This window comes from Temnothorax longispinosus, chromosome 7 (assembly GCF_030848805.1).
Source record: "Temnothorax longispinosus isolate EJ_2023e chromosome 7, Tlon_JGU_v1, whole genome shotgun sequence".
Taxonomy (NCBI): domain Eukaryota; kingdom Metazoa; phylum Arthropoda; class Insecta; order Hymenoptera; family Formicidae; genus Temnothorax; species Temnothorax longispinosus.
In genome coordinates, this window is record NC_092364.1 from 13,713,748 (window position 1) to 13,736,521 (window position 22,774).

Genomic DNA, 22,774 nt, shown 5'->3' on the forward strand with positions numbered 1-22,774 from the left:
TGAATCGCGCGGCCTTGAAGCGCGGTTGCGCTTCGAAACTATTTCTATTTCTAGATTTCAATTTTCTGGACTGCCTCCTTTGATTTTCCGTTTAACTAAAAGCGCGTCTTTAAATGCGAGGGGGAGAGCGCGGCGGAGAAAAGGGCGAATCCCGGACGATGTTTTAGCTTCGCCATTACTCTCTCGGTCGTTTTCCGACGCGACGGTCGGAGAACGCGCGGAGGGCGCGCGAGTGTTACCCCGAAAGTAACACCCTGAAGATAAATTTCGACTGCGCACGTGGGATGGCACGTGGGAGGTAGAAGAGGGAGGCCGGGGGAGAGAGAGGAGGGGATCGATCTTTCTCTTACCTGATTCGAAGATTACTTCGCTGAGCATGATCCACCGTGCGGCGAAGTAGAGCTGCAACTTTAGGAAACGGCCGGCGCGCGAATGCAGCTTTATGGTGACCTCGCGCGCCTGCTCGAGCACCTGATCGGGGATGTAAGAGAAATGGACAGGCTCGCCGGTAAACTGGTTGCCACCTGTGCCGAGGTAGACCTTCGCGTACGAGAAGACCTGCGAGGGCAGCATAGAGATCGTGTGTACGTGCCGAACGCCTTACGGGAATGGAATCGGGCGATTGGACGACGCTCGAATGAGGTGGAAACAGTCGCGCGTGATCGTATCGCTTCTTCGGTCCGGAGGATGTCGTAAGACGGACGTTCATATCGCTCGTAAAGTCGAATTAGATCGAACGTGTATACATATATATGAAGTATTGTTATATAGCAGGCGCGAACACTATGCTCGTAATTCGTTTTTCTGAAAGATAAGCCGCCCGGGATAGAAATAATTTCGGCGAGAGTGCACATTGAGAAATCCCCCGCTATCGACGGAAGCACTAAGCTCGCGAACAGGCGCGGGCGGCGCGACGAACGGGACTGCACTCTGTAATTCGCGGGGAAAATGTTTTTAAAACCGCGTAAAAGTAGCGGAGACATCGGCAAATGTGCAATGTGATCGTGAAATTTACGGTAGTTCCCCGAAGCTCGTAACTTCTGAAATAATAACGGTAACGGGGGCGCGAATGGCCGATACCTGCACGTCCTTCGTGAAGTAATTGTTCATGTGTAGGTGTATGGCAGTGAAGTTCCTCGAGTAGTCGAACTCGAAAGTTATTTCCACCGGACGTCCGAGCATGTTGGGTGTGTCGTTTCGCCAGCCGACCCATTCGTATCCTGGAATCACAAACGAATCATTTCGTTACAACACCTCGCAGCTTTGGAGTTTCCTGAAAAAAAGATGTGAAGAGTCGTTAATTGCGTGAAATGCATAAACCCTTTATCTTTTAAATTAATAAAATTCCGGTAAATGCTATTAAATTTACAATGAGAAGACGAACTCTTTTGCCTATTCGGATCTTTAACAAAAAATTCGTTAAAATCAATTTATCAGTGAAAAATTGGTTCGCCGTGAACAGTCCATGTATATTAACGCAATTTTTATTTGTTAGCTCAACGTATTATGCCTTTTGATATTTAACAGTAATTGAAGGTTTGCTGTATGTGCTGTATCAAAGTCATCTTTTACGCATGGAGAGAACGTATATCCAGTAAAAATTGCTACCTGTATATGTCACACAGAAAAAAGGTTCCGATATATGTATTTGAATTAAAAAAAAAAAAAAGGTTTTATGTTGCGGGTTGTATGATACGGTAAACCATTTATAGGTGCGGTGTGCACGTACCTATAAACAAGACAATAAAATCTGTAACGCGAATAGTGGACAATTCGCGCGTGACATCGAATTTATTTAAATGTTGTAGCGTAAACGGAAAACGTATGCATGAAAAACAAATGTCTAACATTCCTATGGTAAATACATGTCATATACGTATCTCTCTCGAATATACGTAATAGTGACACGCAAGAATTTTGAAACGTTGAAACTTGTTAATGTTTAAATTCCAATTAGGAGGTAAATAGATCACAGGGAAAGAGAGCAGAAGTAAAAGATTTTATTTTTCCACTAAAAACCTAATAAAGACTGATTTTCAATGAGGTAATGCTAAAAGAAGTTTCGTATAACTTAAAGTCTTCGAGAGGAGGGTACCGTGTCGCGCCGCCGTTTTACAACGAAGATAATTTAATATAGATAACTCGGTAACTTAAATAATTTGCAAGCACGTGACCTTCGCAGTTTTCTTGGGATTTAAAGACGTTTTCCCTTTGTTACGTATAACGCTGCCAGAAACCGTGCAGGAGTGTTCGCTTAATAGAATTTAAATTACCCGTTTCAGATTCGCAAGTTAAGCTCTCGCGTGGGACTCGTATGCTTCCTCGAAACGTTAATTACGTTTCGAGTTTGTTTTCGTGCTTTCTGTTCCTCTCTCGCTTCATTTCTCCCGGAAATGTTCCGCTCTTGGTATATAGCAGCGCGAGCAGCGTGGTATGCGATACGGAAGAGTTTGCGAGCAATGGAGCAGCCGCGCAGCAGGGCAGGTTATTGCGCGCGAGTCCCGCCATTAGATCCCACTATATGAGTACATGTGGAAACACACGTGTCCCGCGGGAATATGCGGATTGAAAATGGACTGCAATAACCCTAAAGCTCTTGGCCGACACGGCGTATTATGCGTTTCTCAGAAATGCCCCTGTTACTTTCAACATTGACTCCGAAATCTCTAACTCCGTCGCGTAATATTTTTCCGCCGCATTTGAATGTCATGTACACAAACGCGGCTCATCACTGTTCATTCGTTGCGCAGTACTTTCCGGAATTAATGATGAAAGAATGAAGAAAAAACTCGTATTTGACCCGCTCGCGTTGCTGCGGAAAAAATGCACTGCGGCATGGTGATTGGATTCTGTAATATTTGGATACTTATATTATTTAGCTTTTTTTTAGAGGTATTCAATATTTATTATAAAATTTTATTAATGCAAACACACATTTTGATTCTTAAAATACTGTGGTTTCAATATATATATTTTTTTCATAAAACTAAATGTAAAAAAAATATTTTATTGTATTTATTTAACAGTATAATCTTTAAATATTCGTTCATTTTTATATTTTTCTTCTTTTTGCTCGATATCGTTTTACATATTATAAAATGTTAATACATAGATCCTAAGTTCTTAGTGCCTTAGAAAAATATAATTTCCGAAAAGGAAATAACAAAGTTACGAACGGGAAAGAAAAAGAGGAAAAGATCTTCCAGTCTCGAATTCGGTGTCGTCGCATCTGGGTTTCGACATCGTCGGAAGAGAATCGCGGATACGTCGTAGCGACGCGACGTAAGAATCTTAGAGTATATTAAAACTTACGGGAATTTCAATCACGCAGTTTGCATTGTGTTTGGCCCGCACGCGACTTTGTGTTTGGATTCCTGTGCGACAACTACTACGATCGTCCCTTCCGTTTTCCAACAATATACCGGGTATTCGCGCGGTGGCGTTATATCGCTCTGACCTATCCGCTTTCATATAGCCCCCTTCCTCCCTTAATATCGTCCCTCGAGTAAATAGTTTCCAGTTTCCTGTCGTCGCCGCCTTCGGCCGCTATCTACCATCAATTCTGAACCTTCACGAGGATCGTAAGATAACCACGCCGGGCGAGTACGCCGTACAACACCTCCGTCGCCTGATGATTTTCCTCTTTAAAGCGTTTCGGGGGAGTACTGTATAGTTACGAGCGTACAATGCTCGTAAACCAGAAATAAGGATGACCGCGACCTGTCAACCACCACAAACGCTTCACCGATACTTTATTAGACAAGGCATTTGTTGCGCGAGAACGTTACGATGTGTGTTTTATTCGATATAGATAATTATAGTACGCAAGTTCCGTTAGGATTGAGAAAGTTTCTCTTACGATATTCTGGGAAGACTTGGCGTATAAAATTATAAATCGTCGTTGATCGCTTTTTTCTCAAATTCTATACGTTTCGAAAACATGATTAATAAATATATTAATATGTAATAAATAACTTCATATGCATTTCTATGTATAATTTTCTTAGTTTTTCGCTTCTCGAGTCTTCTCTTTACGTATTCCTCAAGTATTTTTAAAAACTTCCGAATGAAGGTTATACCGGGGCAAATATCGATCTCGAGTGAGAAATTCGTCTCGACCGCGGTAATATTGGACGACGGTGTTTCCCGGTTTAAAGAGACTCGGGCGAAGTTGTACGCAGTTTTGCCGGGTTTAAAAGTTTAAGAAGGCGGAAGTACGACGGTGTATCCGAGTGTAGCCGGCGGTGGCAGCGGCGGCGGCGGCGGCGAGGGTGTCTCGTGGCATAAATGGAAAGACACAAATGTATCCAGAAGGCGAGTAAACAGCGGGCTGACTGGTTGCAGCCTAGCTCGCGGTTCAATATAAATGTAAATTGGAACAGATTCGAGCGGGCGCTGCGGAACACGTTTGGCTCCGAAGCCCAAGCTCTTCCACCGCGGCCCTCTCTCCGGCTTTTCTAGATTCCGCTGACCCTTTCGACTTTCTCGTTTACACACCTACACACCTGGAGTAGACCGACGGGAAAATTTCATTTTCATTCTGCCGTACTCGCCTCGAAAACGACGGACGTATCTCGCATAGGCGAGACGACGAATATTGCCCCCTGATCGATCGTTTGAAAAACCGCTTCCGTACACGAACACATCCTTCTCAATTAAATTTTGACGGTCATTTGGTTTCCTGAATAAAATCCATATCCACGTATCTGTGTAGAACAGTTGCTATTGGTACCACAGACGACGCGTTATTTCCGGTCGGTGTCGCGCGCATTAATCATTGCTTCATTAAATGGGAAAAAAACTTTCCCGATTGGTCAAATACATCGAGCAAATCCGTAAAAAAAAAAGGGAAATATATTGGCAAAGTAACATGTGCTTTTGATGCGTGAAATGAAGCGTATGAAACACGTGTAAATTGAAAATTCATGAAATAACGACGCGAATATGTCCGTTCTAAAGCGGAAGATATCCGAGATATTTTAACAGAATTCTCGTCGCACATTCACATATTTCAAATTATATGCGCCACGCTAGGAGGAATGCATTTCATACATAACAGGATGCTGACATAGTGTTTTAACGTTATTCAAGACACGCGTTCTGCGCGCGCTCTTACGTCATTACTCTCTTCTTATTTCGCCACGTATACATATTACACTTAATAGGAGTGTAAAGGCGTCCTGAAACATGAGCGTGATCGCTCGAAAGTGGCGTACAATCCGCGCGTTACAGCGAATTACAACAGTAGTTACCGGGGTCCCGCGAGCCGCTATTTAGCCTCGTAGAAAGAAGTTAACGAGTAAGAGATAGCGTGAGATACCGATAGATTAAGAAGACTAGACGGTTGGCGGCGGGCAGGATATCTCGGCGAAGACGGCTCTATCACGCTAATCTAAGACACGATCTAGCGCCGGCGCTAATCTCGTTCCAGCACGAAGTGCAGTCCGTGCCTTACCCTTTCCGTTGCCGCTGACGTCCAATCTGAAGTTGTCGGAACCCCTTTGCCCGTCGACAAGTTGACCAAGTCCCCCGGAGAGGTAACCCGCTTCTTCGCGGCCATCATACGTCCTGTCGGAAAGGTCAACCTCGGAGCCCCTCTTGATTCCTTGGGGCATGGAATACGAGACGAGACCCTCTGGAAGAAGAAATAAGGAGAAGCCCCTGGATATAAGGAATATATAAGCTCCTGAACTATGCATCATCACGTTGCTACGTGGTCGGGCCGTGAACGTTTTCTCCCGACGGTACGTGATAAGATTGCGGACGGTTATACGCGGATAAAGCGCGCATCGTCGGGGAAGAAGTAACGAGGGTCAACATTTTTAATCTTGGCGCTCCGGAAGATTACCGGGGGATCGATCTGAAGGCGGATATCGCGCAATAACTAGACTGGAAACTCCGTGTGTTTCAATTCTCCTTTCGTTTCCACGATGTGTCGCGCGAGTTTTCGTTAAAAATGCGTCGAAGCAAGCGACTTATGTCAGAGGCAAAATGTACTCGTAGATTGTCAGACGTCAATAAGCACGAATGAGTTACACTCGGTTTGGTACTCGGGAGGGAAATGTCGCACCGTCCCGTCCGTCCGCTCATGCCAATAATCGAGCATTTTTCCGTCCGATGGCAGTAAATTGTTTTCACCGATTTCAGTATGAAATATGCACAGAGATATGCTTCTCTCGCGCACTTTGCGATGTTTACGTTGAAAACGGTTGAAAAAGACCATTTTGATTAAAGCGCCGATAAAATGAAAAAATCGATTCGATTTGCGCAGCTTTTTCATCGATAAAACTGGAAATAATAAAGTGTTGCGCGTATTTATCGTAACTATCCGTAGTTTCATTTCCGTCGACGACAATAATGATAAAGCCTTGTCAAACGTAGAAAGTATCTCATTACGATAATTATGGAACATAATTTTACGTCTTCTCTCCCTTCTATGTATCTTCCCTTTGCCATTTGCATGGTTACAGTCCTTAGTCGGTAATGGCCTGAACGTTCGCTAATGCCATTCAGTAAGTCACAATTTATTTTGCAAGTCAATATTATTGGCAGCCGCTGCAATTATGCGTTTAAACGATATAACGATGGTGGGAGGGCTATGCGGATGACACAGTTAGCGGCTGCCGCATAGTTCGTCGTTGGTTGGATTAATGTAGACGCAGCTGTGGCTCACGGCCTACGGTGATCGTAAATCTATGTTAATCTCAGATTCGGGAGAGACTGACGCGTTACATCGCGTCGGCATCTTGTCAGATAGCCAGCGCAAAGGTTGACGATTCACGAAAATTCAAGTTCCGTCTTGTGGCGAATAAAATGCGAATTAATTACATACGCTTCAATTACGTTGTCATATATTTTCATACGTAAACGACATTGTCTAACACTGTTAAGTACAATGTTAAGACTTCCCTTATAGAAAATTAATAAAGTGATTAATTACTTATATCAATTTAATACTCCCAGTATTAAGTTTCTGTTAGGGTTTCTTATTGTGGACAAATATATAGATTTCTTCAGCGAACAGGAACAAGAATAAAGATCTTGAATTTTACGGTTAAATCTGTATCTGTCGAATACCGGCACTGAATAAAAAATTTCCCATCGTGTTCCTTTTTCGTGTACCTTTTCCCGGGTTCCAACCACCAAGCTAAGGCATAAATTTAAGTTACTGTTGAAATTGTGGTCGTTGCGGTCAGAAAGTTCCGGGAAAATGGACTACGTAACCAATGTAAAATATAAAATGCATGATGTGTGGCACGCAAGCGATTCCAAAGGGATTTCTACCGCTTGTTTTCAATTTTATCTTTATAAGTGACAGTGTGTAGTAGGTGTTGATGAAATCACATATAATTGGCTTCACTTCTATACAGCGTAAAATTGATTTGTCACGGTAGTTATTAACACGACGGAGTAACGGCTCTCTAATTTGATTTAAAAAAAATATATCAAATTATATCTTTTTACATGTCGAATAATTTTATATATTGCATCACCATTTTGCGTGTTGCGCGTTAGCGATAAAATTTTTTCAGATTGGGCTAAAATATTTTTTTTTTCGTTTATTTACAAGCAGTTAAAATTGCAATAAAAAATATATAAACATTATAGGTTGAAACGTATGTCGGATCCGACTATTTTCGCCGCCCGTTTGCGAAGTGGACGGCAAACTGCTTGTAAATAAATAGATGCTTGAGAAACGTGATAAAAATATGATTTAAAAAAAAAAGAATACGTCCATATATTTCACTCACCCGTCCAAGAACAGCCGTAAAGCTCTACGCGCATACACACTGTACGCATGTGAGAGGTGTAAGGGATGAAGCGGATTTTTGTTGCGACTATAGCTGGATCGAAGATCTGCTCCTCTTCCTTATATGGATTGTTATTGCCCAACAAAACCTGTAACAGAGAGTAGAACAGAACAATTGTTGATACGTACATAGAGAAAAATTATCATGACAAAGAAGGAGGCAAGAGAAATATATATGACAACGTTACCGAGGAAAGCTGTGCAATTTGAATTCAACAATTTATATCACCGTTGCATACGATATTTTTGCGAGGGGTTTTTATGTTACCATGTATACACAATGGAGACGCACGGTGAAATAGTTAACTTTAGTCACACCCAAATATTTCCGTTCCGGTTGAAAAGCAGGAAAACAAGCGCGCATTTCATAGCATCTGGTATAGAACCTGTTTTTTGCATTGTGTGTATATTTTTTTTTTAGTTTATTATTCAGAGTATCGCGAATTTTTTATACTATACAATTTCCCCGAAAGATAGCATTGAAAAAAAAATACACGTTTTTAATTTTATTGCCGCACGGACTACGCATGACATTTCCAAATACGTCGCGATTATAGTTTTTTTTTTTTCCAAACCTACTGTTTCAATCTCAAAATGCCGTTTTAATGCCACACACACATATACATATCATGCATCAATTTGGCGTTGCAAATGAATTTGTGGGAAGATAACGTCTATACGATTCGTTCATCGCGATGCATGGGGACGCGCGACAGTTGCGTTTAGGGATAGGATCGTCCGATGTTCATTGGAACATGCTTACAGCTTACTAAGAACGAATCTCACGGGCCGGAAGCGCCATTTTCCGGATCCGATTAGTAAACAATGGTCCGTCGTGAACCTCCTCTAAATGTAAATGCAAGCGTTAAATCTGAACTGGAAGCAGGTCTCTTCCTATCCTTCCTTCTCCCTGCGCTGTATACACATTCGCGTCCCCCGCATGTCGTATCGCGTGTCGCAGAGAGACGTACATATAGGTCGTCGCCATCGACGAACACGAGATTAACATTGAAATACGAACGTCAGCGCGCGTCCGAGGAAGAGATCAAGCACGCCGATATGATCCACCCAGTTGTTTGAGAAACAAGGTCTTAAATTCGACATATGTGTATATTACCGCATGTACTCTGACATGTTAGGGATAATAATACTGTATCTGCACCCTCGTGTTCGGCTTGGAGCGCTATGTAATTCAGTAGCTGTGTCTGTATCCTGTTCTGTTTTGCATTCTGAGCATTTGGATGGATTAGCGGTTCTCATCCCCTCATTATATTCGCGTCGTAAAATTTTATCTGTAATTACAAGCTTATCTTAGCGTCCTAAAACATTAATAATACCATTAAATAACATAGCCGTGAATTATAAAGAAGATATTTTTTTTCTATGATATTATTAAATATTTATCTTACAAAATTATTTGATTTTCTTTTTCTGGCGTTAAAGTAAAGAAATTAGCGACTAAGTTATTTTCTTTTTATTAAGCTGGTCAGAAAGCTGGTGTGGAACAGATTGATATATTTGTTTTCATATTGACCCCACCGTATTTTCTACAAAATAGGTAGAACAGATTGAGCTTAATAACTGTTTTAACGACTATTTATATTCAATTTTATATGCTTTTTCACATGCATTTCTCAAGATTGTTATTTATCAACTATATTATCTTTATTTTAATTGTAGTTTTTTTTTTGTTTTTTTTTTAAGAAAAATTTATTCAATTATTTTAATTTCTCTCATTTTTTAACAAGCGCTTTTTGTTATGTATTATCTTATTCATCTTAAAGCTATTTTTATATTTTTAATTTATTATCATTAGTCTTTAAAAAAATTATTAATGTAATCAGTTTAAAAATGATTTTTTTTTACAAAAATTAAAAAGATTGTTAACTATAACAACTTCTATTTTTCTTATGCTCTACGATCAATATAGGTATTGCTTAATTGCCATTCACGTTAGTACAAAGTAATCTGTATCGCTGTATAGATTATAGAATCGTGTAGAGAGCAAACATGACACGTTGAATCGTTCAAACACGCTGACCGTCGTCATCCTGGAGAGCAACGGGTCTGCGTTGAAATATGAATATTCGCACGATACCAGGCACATCTCTCTCTCTCTCTCTCTCTCTCTCTCTCTGTACCGAAAACCGAGTGCGGTCTAAACACCGTGCACAAGCGTAGTAGATATGACACAAACGCTAATATGCTTTACACACAGAAACGGACTCGTGGCTCGAGCTGGACATCAGCGACCATTGGCCTTTGCTTTGATTTGTGTTAGCGGCAGTGCGCCGCGATTAGAATTTCTAACCAGGAATCTGTTATTTCGCGTTAATCATATAAAGCGCAGTATCTGATGTCCATAGTCGCTGAGGTAGAGGTCGAAACTCAGAATATCCGCGCGCGGCGGCCGCTAGTAGAGCGTCGTTTTGGAATTTCAGAATTACAGCGTGTAGTGGAATATTTCCACGTATATATCCCGACGTAAAATATTTATATGATAGTTATTTACCCTTTGTTCATTTATTTTATATATATATACGGGCAACCGGCGCTCTCTTTTATTAGCGAGTGCAGCAGAGACTACACAATATTATAAATAGGAATATTATGTAAAGCGAACGTAACAAAAGTAGAATGTAAATTAAGGAACAAAGTAAAACTTGTAAAATTAATTTAAATTTGTCCGAATGTAATTCTTAAATTTTATCGCGTGGACAATACGTGATGTGTTATAAAATCGTGATCTTAATACGTTTATTACAGATGGTATAAAGAGTTCGCAGCTGTAAACGGCCCACGGAGTTGTAAACGGCACGCAAATGGAACGTGCCTCTCTTAAACGGGTGGGCCGCAACGGCGGAATGGAGTTTCCGCTATATCGGCCGTTTCGAAACGACCGACCGCGGATGCATTATAACTGCAACTGCACCGTGCTGGAATACAAGCCAGGCCGGGATCTACGCGATAGGAATAATTAATACACCTATATATAAGGACCGCCACGGGGTAGGAGACGACGCTTCTACGATATCGTCTCACCGACACATAAAATTGATGTCTATGCGCTAGCGGCAAGTAGAATCTCTCCTCCTGAACGCTTCGCCAAAGTCTATAATTTGTCGGCGCGAGGCTGAGAATAGTTTCGATTATAGACATCATCATACACTAAGTGACATTTCAAATAATATGTCTATAAATAATTGAGGGATGTATAATAATATATCTGTATAATACATATATATATATCTCTATTGATGTTATCTATTAATGTTAAATTACTTTTGGTACCTTTTATATACACATAATGGTTATAAAGCTTTTGATTTTTAGTTGCCCTGAATTCATTCAATATTTTTAAAACAATAGACCGAAATGTGTCTTAGGGATACCTTCTATATGAATTGAATAACCTATGTCATTTTAACTTTTCTTTATTAAATTTGTTTATCGTGCGAAATGATTTTCGTGTTTTTCGCGAAAATATTGCTATATAGCCATATCAATATACGGTTTTTAATAACCATTGCGATTTTTTCGCATATGGGGGACGGTTGTTAAATAAAACCGAAGATAAAATTTTGTGGTGTCGTAACGCTTATTGTTGAAACTCCAAAAGTACTTCACCGGTAATACCGGATAATACGATTGTGAAGTGACAGCTGTAAAAAATGTTTACCAGGCGTTGTAGAAGTTTTACGGGATTTCACGCTGTTGCGATTATACACACATATGTATATTAAATTCCGCACGTAGTGCTTTTTAATTTCGGTACATCTCGGGCGTTAAAATTCGCATCGTGTCGCGAATACAATATATCGACGAACTTTTAGGCGTGTGTGTGTGTGTGTGTGTTTTTTTTTATATTCATACAATTAATTCCATCGATTTCGCTTATATAGCGAAACAGTCGACCTCGTTTCGCCTCGGTAATAAAAAGTCTCGCACCTTATCCTGGAGATCTCCTTCCACCGTAAGCGCAAAGAAACAGCTCTCAGGAGAGAGCCTGAGAAGGTTAGTGGGTCGATCGAACGTATTTCGGTGCAAGACAACGAAAGAAGGGAAGTTTATGTTATGCTTGCGCGTTTATGGCCATCTCGCTTTAAGCCGCTCGAGATTGCTCCGTTTTAAACGCGACCGTACACCATGTACTTTAAAACAATTATAGGCACACCAACTTCGCGACCAACAATCTCTTAAAACTATAATTTTCCAGGTAAATGAAAATCGTTCCATCTACTCTCGCAGTTCTCTTTAACGCGCGTCGTAATCGCCCTGTGGAAATCGTCGTAATTATCTTCTCTGACTATTAAAAAAAATTGCCCCGGTAAAATAGCAGAGATATTGATTACCGTTTAAAGTTTTCGAATAATATAACGTTGTTATAACGACGATAATTTTGTTTTTTAATAATACGTGACTTTATATCATGTGATTAAAACATTATATTATATGATTAAAAATTGACACAGAATTACTATTAGAATCGATGATACACCAACTTGGGATGGCTTTCCTTAGCTTACCGAGGTCAGGAGGTCGAAGGCAGGTAACTCGGGTAGACGGATCGTCTTACGGTGGCGAAAAAGCGGAACGGGCTTATGCGGCGCGTCCTATTTCCGCCCGTCCGGCGTGTAGGCAATTACTTCCCCGGGGCGCTCTCGTGGAAAGGAGACCGCTTCTAATCTGTTTGCGGCCGAAATCAAGCTTTCTGCATTTCTCCTCAGTGAAGACGGTTTCATTTTAACGCCTTTAATTTCACACCAAAGAACCATATCTCCCGTACCGCACGTTTATTGATTTTTATTTGCATCCTCTCTGACTAGATGGCCTGTATTATTTAACACGTTAAACTTTCTTTCAATAATCACTGAGAATCTTTGTTATTAACCCGTAGACTTACCGTGACTCGCGACATTGTGGTAAATGCACGCTCTATTCTAATCTGTCTGTAGCTGATATTAGGTACCCTAATACTCTACTATCGAACAAGTGTTTAATTGTAACATCCCTAATTCAAGGCGGAAGGAACCCTCCTTTGCCTCGGTTAATGCTAATTAATTTAATGTCAATTAAAATAGGATCTTCTCTGCTAAGCGTGTTATTCCAACTTCACTAAAATACGATTTAGCACAAAGTACATTTAATAAAATTAACATTACTACACAGCGCACAAATTATATAGACGTGGTCGTAGCAACGTCGTACACACGCGAGCAACCGGGGAGACCACCTTATATAGCCTATATCCACGAGTAAACAGAGTTGGCAGGACGAGTCCCTCTTTTTCGTATAAACGAGTGCTTCGACAAGTATAAAACTGAGGGAAACAAAACCCTCTCCGAGTAGTAAGGAGAAGGAGATTTGACCCTTTCGTGAGCTCGTCCGAGTACTCTCGTCCGGAATTGAAATGCTCTTCTATCGAGACCGGATTTCTAACGAGGCTAATGAAGAGAGGGACAGAGAAAAAGAGAGAGAGAGACTTGGCGCTTGTAAAAGGAAGGAGAAGCACGTACAATGTAACCGTGGAAAATTGTCGCCGGTTCATGCGGTAATCCGCTAATAGCATGTCCGTACGTACCGATAATCCATAATCCATCCGATACCGGGTAGAAGCAATGCACATATGTCCACATGGCATCAGGGAAAGCGCGCGCGGGCGTATATATTTTATCTGCACATATTTATGCCATACCTACGCGGATTAAGAGCAATTTTATGGCGACCTTCCATCTACGGCTATCGATTATTGAATTCCCATGAAAAATGGCAGAGAGAAGCGAGCCAGAGATATAGACATGTATATATACGCTTCCTACGTGCAATCGTATTCTTTAATTCCGTCGAACTGAAACAACCAAACGGCATTTTCTTTCTGCTCGGAGAGAATATGGTTGATTTATCAAACGCGTATATATCCCGCAAATCCAGTGGAAAAATAGAACGACGGCTGTTCTGGTTCGTTCGAACCTGCAGGGCTTTCCTTCTTGATTTGTCTGACTAGGGATGGACCTTCGCTACTGACAACTTTAAGAACCAACTTTTCGTTTTCCAAATGGAGTTACTAAAGTTCAAATTTCGAGCGCGCACGTGACCAAATAATAAATTACGCAATTTCGCTATTTCTTCACAATCGCCATGACGTAAAATGTGAAAGCTCAGTGAAATCTAATTACATAGCCGTAAACATGAGTTATTTAACTTTCGCCTTAAAAATTTATTAGGTGCAAGATATTGTTTGTGGAACCTCTTTGCTCCGCTTGTTCCGCTGAAACTTTTCTCTGTAAAAATTTTTTAACGTAATAACGTAGTGATATCAAAATTCGCTGCGTCACTGGTACAGCCAGCCGGCGGTTACATAATGAGGGCGGCTCTTAGCCATTCCTTGTTTCGTTTATTTTTTAATACCGTACATCCGAGCAATTTTGCCGTGCGCGCGAATACGTACCCGCGGTAATGACCACCACACGTAATGACTCCGGAGCCGAACAGTATTTCGTAATGGTGCATAGCTCTCGCCATATTGCAATTTGAATTTCGCTGAAATCGGTGAAAAAAAGGGGTGCCGGGTGCCGCGGAATGAATATGTTAATTGGCTCTGGAATTGGCTGTCCCTGTCGGTGATTGATTAAAATTCGATACGTCGTGACGCCGCCGCGTTGGTCGACTGAACGACGGACGGGAAAGGGCGAGGAGGGGGCGAAAGGGCGGCGAACACGACCGGGTTGGGAAGGGAGAGTTAGCATGACTGCAACGAACCGGCCGTTCGGGCGAAGTTACTTTGCGGATAAACGAGATTGAAATTTCGATGGAAATTACCGCCGATACCTGTGGACTTAAGCGAACTGTCACCAAGTCAAACAGCAGTGACGACTTGTCGATTACGTCAAGGGGTGTGCCATCATCCAACATGCCAAACTAAGAGAAATGGAAAAACGTTTTCGATGTTCGCGCGGTGTTCACTTTCCAATATCTTCCCGCGTCTTGAATTGCTTAAGGAATCCACTGCGGAATTACGCAAGGATTGACGGCATTCGGAAGGAGAAAGATATAATGGTTATTTAAAGTATTGCTTTCATTTCTTATATAAAAGCCATAAAGAGGAATATTTCTCAATTATTTTATCAAAATTAATCGCTCAAATATGATTCCATAAATTAACTTATATTTCGAGGATTTATATTGTAAATATTGCAAAAAAATTGTTAAGTTTTCAATAATCTTGACCGTTATACGCTTTAAGACTTATATATAATACAAGGATATATATTTCGCATAGCAATGCGGTGTGGAATTCTGCTATGCAATAAATCTCACGTATAGGATTTATCGTAGTGCATCTCTGGGAATATTATCGTTGAGAGAAACTGCCGAGTCTTGTTTCTTGTATGCGTCAACATTTTGCTGAAATCCGCAAGGTTCGAGTATACAGAGCATGGCCTAATTCGTGACACAATGGAAAAAATATGTAATTCGTCTCGCGTGAAAAAATAAATAGAAAATTTAGATCAAAATTTTTTACTTTATTATTTTGTGAAAATAGAAAATTATTTTCCGACAATTAATTTCCAATTTAAAAATTTTAAAAACATTAATATCTGTTTTTATGTAAGAGACCAACTAAAAATTAAAAAGTTTGTTTAATTTCGAGTTTTATAGTTGCTTTAAAAACCAGATTTAAAAACAGTTTATTGGCGCTGTTCCAATCTTAAGAAATACCAAAAGCTTTCCATAAAAAGGTAAACCGGATAATATAAAAGTTTGAAAATGTGAGGAAAAAAATATAATTCTACCGTGAAAGAATAAACAAATTCATTTAGCTGCGCCGCGACAGGTAGGTATGTTCAAGAGCCGCAGCGAGGACTGCTCGTATTACAGGGGAAGACGTATACGAGTTACCATGGGTGTACCTCTCTCACAAAGCCTCGTCCGTGCCGGTGTGTCGGCGTTAATGAAACACGTCCACCGTTGGCAATTGTCCCGCCGCAGGCACGACAGCGGCCGTCCGAACGTAAAAGGGAGAGGCGCTAGCTGGGCTGGCATGCTGTATTCCGCTCCGTTTCCATCAGGTTGCATCCAGCAGCCCGGGATCCGGCTACTCTCCGGCGTTTCGTGAATTTAGATGAGCCCGGCCTGTCCGGCTTAATTCGCGTGCACCTCATAAGAAGCGAGTCATAATCTCCCTCTCGACACACACACACACACACATACGCGCACATACGCGCACACGCGCGCTCATGCTCTATATTTTTGTTACGTTATTGGACGTTATTTAACGTCGCAGCCGGTGACCGTCGCCCGCTTTTTTTGGTGTAAAAATGTAACTGGTTCGTTGCACGCGTCAGCTCGGCGAACGTAGAAATATATCACGCTCCTATGCCAGACTTTTCTGTATTATTCATCGTATTTATCGTGCCACGTCCGCACGATTGTACGAATAATTACATAGTCGCGGATTATCCGGAGACGCAAACTCTATAGTATTGTTCTTTAAATTTTTGCAGAGATCACACGCATGACGCGACATCAGACATGCGTGTCATCCATGACGCATTATTCGCCGTTCTCTTGTTAGAGCGTACGTGACAATCACATCACTCTCATCGATTTCTAACTGTCACGTGTATTTTTGCATTAATTTCACTTGATCTTCACTGCGACAAAACGAGCAAGTGCTTCATCGGATACCGGAAAACCCTCTTTCGCGTTACGTGTTTCGTCTGAGACGTAAGAACAGCGACTATGTCTGCCGTGGAAAAATGCCTCCGGAGAGCTCGGGTCACGTACAATGGCGCGATAACGTAGTCGCTCTTCGTATATTCCTCTCTTCGTCTCTCTCTCTCTCTCTCTTTCTCTTTCTTCTCCTCTCGATGTTCGCGCTCATCTCCTTTCGTTTCCTCATTCAAGTCTCGAATGTTCGTTTTCCCCGCCCGTATTCAAAGTGTAAGGAGCAAAAAGAAGAAGCGCGCGTGCACAAAGATCACATGCCGCCCAGATTGAGGCTGCAGGGTAAACGTTCGTGTTCCCCGCTTTTGCTTCCGGGCGTTCTGTCTCTCCTCCGCCTTCTCGGATCTCCGGCTTGTTCTCTCGCTTTGAGCAAATCTGCGTGAAAATGGGAAGAACGTCTAGTACGAACCGCGCTGGGGAGAGAAAGAGCGAAAAGTGTGTACGTTGAATGTGTGCCATGCCTATACGTGCACGCGTGCATGTGGCACGAGCAAGGACCCGAATGAGAAATAGAGAAAGGGAGAGAGAAAGAGAGAGAGAGAGAGAGATAGAGAAAGAAAGAGAGAAAGATTAGTGAGAGATAACTATGGCGAATATCAGAGCCCTTCTGATGACGGCCGGGGTCGAATAACGAGACTTCGCCATCCACGATAGGACACGGTTCGGAGTTGAAAATTACTTCCGCGTCACGGAGCTTTTCCTGCGGGGCCAGACGACCCTCCGACGAGTACCAGCCGGAGGTGAGTTATGATAGTCTATCGAAGTAAGTTCGTTACCGATGAGATTCTTGATTTTCTATTTATCGGGAGACCGTAAGGCAGCTAGGTAATAAGTCTCTCGTAGCCGTTGCCCACCCCCCTCTCTCTCTCTCTCTCTCTCTTTCCCGGACGAAATTAGTTCTTGAAGGAAATATATTGCGGATGCCGAGGTAAATACTGAAAAATCCCAGCGCTTCAGGTAATCTTTTTTCTATTACGACCGGCAATTTGCGACGAAGCGCGATAAATTCGCGTGAGCGAGTGAATTTTAACACTTATACGTGGTAATATCATAACGCGGGCATTGAATAATGTTCGTGGAAAGATAGAGCGTCGGACGATGAAGCGCGCGCGCGAAAATTCAAGAAAATGATTACGGCAAAAGCAAATAAAGATATCTTATAAAGAATCATGAATGGGAGAATCAACATAGTTAGAAACAAGATTTCGGATTCTATTATCCAGAAATGGAAGGAAGAGCCGACAGTGGATTTTATTGTAGACTAGGGAGAACCCAGCATGGCAAGGCAGCATTTTCTCGCTCGATCACGGAACTCCAATGATCCTACGTTATTATTAATAAGTTTGCGCGCGTGTACCTTCCGCATAATGGAATAAAAATGTAGTAGTGTAGTGAGCACGGTGGAGAACGCGCATCTCTACTGATAGTATTTGAAAAATGAACCGCCCTCGTTACGATTGATTATGACTTACCGCCGCTGTTTCGGTAAGCGGAATAAATGCACTCGCTTTATTGTGCATCCATTAAAATTCCATTTACCATGGCAGCTTATGGCTCGTAGGATAATAGAGCTGCAGCAGCACTCGATGTTCGATAGAATAGCTTTAACTACCGATTTTCCGTCTTCAATTATGCTGTTTGATCTATTCAGTGCAAAATTTCTTCTGGCTTTGTGACTAATTCACAAGTCATTTTACCATCGAAATCCTTAGAGAAAGAATGCGTACTTTTCTATGTTTTTTTTTACATATCGTAGAGCGTAATGAAGATTACGACTTGTTGTCTCGATTAGCTTTCAATTCTTCAACAATACATATTTTTTACGAGATAAAGTGAAAATCAAAACCGTTCACGCGAAACGCACTTATCCAACATGAATTTAAGACTTTAAGATTACGTCCGTGGAATTTGCGTAGTTTCGTCGCCACAAGCAAATCGCTTAACCGCCGTGATGTATTTTGACGGGCTAATGGATATCGCGTACGGATTATCATGCTAAAGAGACGTTAATTAACACGTCGCATCCAGTAATGGCCGTTCAACCGGGACAGAGGTTCTCATATATGCAATACCCGTATCGTGCACGGCGTTTCCTAGGTAAAAGGAGAACGGAAATTAACACTAATGGTGTAAATGCCACTAAAATAAGTCTTACAATTCCACACGTGCGATATTTTCGACAAAAACTTCACTGATTTCAGATGACGATCTATGCAATGCAAATGTTATAAGAATAGTAAAGTAATTAAGAGGTATATTTTGTACTATAAAATTTTTATACTCTTATATTATAATATTCATAAAATAATTTACAATTAGACGTTGATTATTATTCATTTTTCAATTATTTGAGAATTATTAATCGATTAATTGTATATTAAATCGATAAATTAGGTTAATATAATATAAGAAGCAATATAATTAATATAAAAGCAACTCTCTTTACGAAAGGATGTAGTAAATATCCGAGATAATCTAGAAGATTTTGAAAGCATAAATTACGGAATATGCTTCGAAAGTCTGTCGGGCTAAACGGTCGCATTTCTACTTAATGCATTTACTAAAATAGGAACTTCTAAATTCACGCTTTTGTGTATAGAATCATGCTAAAATCGTCATGTATATATTGTTAATACATATGGTTATTGGATCGATAGGTAAATAAAAATCTGTAAACAGAGAATCTTAGAGCGTATATCCAAGAAAATCCTTTTGTGAGATTATTTTATAATCGAAACTTATCAAGATATGAAATGATTGTAGTACGTTGTAAATATAGGGATCACATATTTTAAGTTTATATGTCGGATTAAAAGCAGACGGCAGTATAGCTTTATCAATTCGTAACTTACTATGCTGAATAAGTCAGGAGGGGGAATTTGAGTTAAATCCAGGAAATCGAGCCGTTTCGCGTACGGAATCTGCTAATTTCCCCTCAACATATGTAGCATATGTATAAAATGAAATAAGGACATTAATATTTAGCTATATGTAGTAATTATAAGTAAGGGAGTCGGCCAGATATTCCATTATAACTAAAAGAGCTTCGCATGTGACGGCAAATGGAGATTAGCAAAATGATATATATACGTAAGATTAGTACTGCGCAAGCTGCATTGAACGCTATATATCGGGCAATCCGTCTTTACAATGTGACATGAAATGACGAGATTTATTGGCAGAAAATAAATTTCGTTCTACGATTTTCCGATATTTCATCTTCAATTCCGACCGTATAACGCCTGCATAAAACCCACGCGAGGCGTCAAAAAGAATCGAATTTCGGCATACCGCCGTGAACTTAAAATGAAATTCAATTGAAAAGTGTGATGATTTTTTGCAGTATCGTGCATCGAAATGAATTGCAATAACGAATCTTGTTGCGCAAAATGAAAACATAATTATTCCGCAAAAATGAAAATATCGAAGAAGGAGAAAGCAATTTTTCTGCGAAGATTTTTATATGCAAATTAATCAAAATATACATTCTTGCAAAATCTTGTGGATGTAATAATATAACGGTTAAATGTTGTACAAATTTAAAATTGGCGTAATATTATTTACATACATGTGTTATTAAAAACCGACTACCGAGTAATTTAGTAATTCTTTTCATTGGCAAATTTATTATTAATTGTCCGATTTAAATGGTAAATTCATTATTAGTTTGTTCGATAAGAAGTACGTATTCTCGTCAAGTAAATCCAAATATTCGTATAATACATAAATAATATCGATGGAGAAATTTGTGAAATCACCTAATATCAGCAGATGTGGAGTCAATTCGGGCTTACGATATCCGGGAAAGAAATCTCGGGCGCGATTCGATCGATGACCTAGCTAGACGGTACCTACCTCTACGCCACGTCGATTCCTCCATCGCACCCACTTGTTGAACCCTGGCCGCCAATACTCGACAAAGTACTCCTCGGTGTACTCGACCCCGTTGCCGTTGCCGAATCTGCCCTGCGTCTTGGTGGACGTCAGTAAACGCGGGGTGTGCAGGTTCACCTCCAGGTATTCCTTGCCTTCCTTGGTTACCATATTTCTCGGGCACCAAGCGCCACCGCCCTTGTCTTGTCGTAGCCTGAGAAACCGAGGAATTAGATTAGTCGAGTTATTACGAACGTTCTTGAGGGAAGTACGTCGCGTGAAGACACGCGAGGAACGCACATGTGATAGACGCGACGTATATATATGCTCGCGTGACAAACGCACGAGCACTTTCCCGTTATGCTTTTCTAGCCGCGAGTGCCTCGCACGCATCGAGAAGAAGGCAGGGTGAGTCATATCCGATATATGTATCTTCCATTCGAATATATCACTTACACTGTACCTTCTTTTCGTGTATACATATTATATATATATATATATATATATATATATATATATCTTGATTATCGTGGATTTATTATGTGGATGATATAATTAATGAGTTTCCTGTCCCGGTTTCCTTTCAAGATCAAACGCCGCCTGCGTGTAAATTAATGACGCGGCGATTGATTTACGGGCGATCTTTGAATCTGATCACGCTACCTCGTCCGAGGTTCACGCGGTATTGATTATGAATAACTTATTTTGCAGCGAAGCTTTTATCGCGATAACAGCTTCTTGTGGACAGAAGAAAATGGAAGTAATTTTTTCAGGGCTCTTGAAGCTCGTGGAAGGGGGGAAGAGACTGGTGGTTAATAGATTCTGGGGAGAGAAATTGTAACCATAAAAGATTTATGTACAAATTTAAAAAAAGATAAAGCATTAATAATTACAATAGTTCTATAGTTATAATTATATATCAATTTCCGTTTCCAATAGAAAAGACATAAGGCATTAATAATTACAATAATTCTGTACTTATAATTTCATATCAATTTCCGGTTTTAATAGAAACTTTAATGCTTTATTTTGAGATATATTCATGAAGCTCGTAATATTTCTAAAATTTAAAATAAGGTAAATGTATCAATGGTACATTTACTAGGACACTTACCTAAGATCTATATATCTGGACATCTTTATAATTTTAGTTTTTAAATGAGTATAACGCGAATTAAAATCAAAGCTAAAAATATAATACAAGAAAAATATTTTTACCTTTGATTCTTTGATTTTAATTTACGTTATAACGTTGACGTTATGCGTTAGTACGCGTATGCTACAATATTCTGCATGGCAGTTGATAAGTTTTCTTCGCATAATAAAATCGACCGAAGAAAAACGTTAAGAGTTTTGTGTGATTTCGATTATATATTAAATACTTGCAACATAACCCATGGAATACGCAGAAATTGTCGGATGCACAAAGCGTATTCTGTGTCACAGCATCTTAACTCTCACTTTTCTGGCTTTTCAAAGCTGGTTGCTCCGACAACGAGCCTGCTAAATTAAATTCCGGAAATATATCTTTCGTCAAGAATTTCGCAAGGCATATTGGCATCGTTAATTAAATCTTAGAACAAAACTCCGCGCGATGTACGAAGCGAGTGACGAAGCTTATAAGAGACACGATCGCGTTATTATCAGGTGTTAGTTCCGACACGCGTCACGAACACACGCCTCGGAAATCCATTGAAATACATATATATATATATGTATATCCTACACGCACGGTTGTGTCACAAAGGGAGAGAGAATCTCCATGGAAATATTTCAGCTGGTTCAGTCATGGAGGACTGCCATACATATAGGCGGCATGCCCGCATGTAAACAATAGACCAGGCGAAATCCACTGAAAGCGTTTGCGGTTAATTAGGTAGCAATACTGTTAACAATGTCCTGGCTTTAGCAAGAATGCCCTCCGTAATCTTGCGTAGCAATCCGTCGCAGTCCGTAGTTACGCGGTTCGACGAGCACGCAGGTTTCGTTTCTTTAAATGAAGTCACCGCTGCTTACTTTCGCAACCAATTTCGCGATAGCTTGAGAAAACGCTGTTTATTTGACGTCCATTCGTGATTGTCAGCAAAATCGTGCTCAAGATAAAAGGTGCACAGAAATTCGGAATTTCCATAATAGCGTTAATTGCTGCAGTAAATGCACGCGACTATATATTTAAATAGAGCGGATTGTTTTACAATACAAATGCATAAGTCATTTGCTGTGAATCACGCTTGATTTATCGAAATTTCTTTTTATCGTTATTTGCCCGGTTACACATCGATAATAACGCTTCCTCCTCTCTTCACGTTTATTCGTAGTCGGCATTTTCTATTTATCTCAATTCATGATAAATTCCAAACCGAA

At 40.5% G+C, this 22,774-nt stretch overlaps 1 protein-coding gene across 1 annotated transcript in view; it reads right to left on the reverse strand.

Annotated features, from left to right (window-relative positions):
* The window catches only part of Ddr (discoidin domain-containing receptor 2), a 204,455-nt gene that overhangs the window by 40,767 nt on the left and 140,914 nt on the right, over positions 1–22,774 (reverse strand). Inside the window, exons 5-9 of the mRNA XM_071784893.1 lie at positions 20,393–20,624; positions 7,752–7,899; positions 5,456–5,635; positions 1,081–1,220; positions 351–558 (exon numbers count right to left, since the gene is read on the reverse strand). Coding sequence (XP_071640994.1) covers positions 351–558; positions 1,081–1,220; positions 5,456–5,635; positions 7,752–7,899; positions 20,393–20,624 — 908 coding nt within the window. The remainder of the gene's footprint in view (positions 1–350; positions 559–1,080; positions 1,221–5,455; positions 5,636–7,751; positions 7,900–20,392; positions 20,625–22,774) is intronic.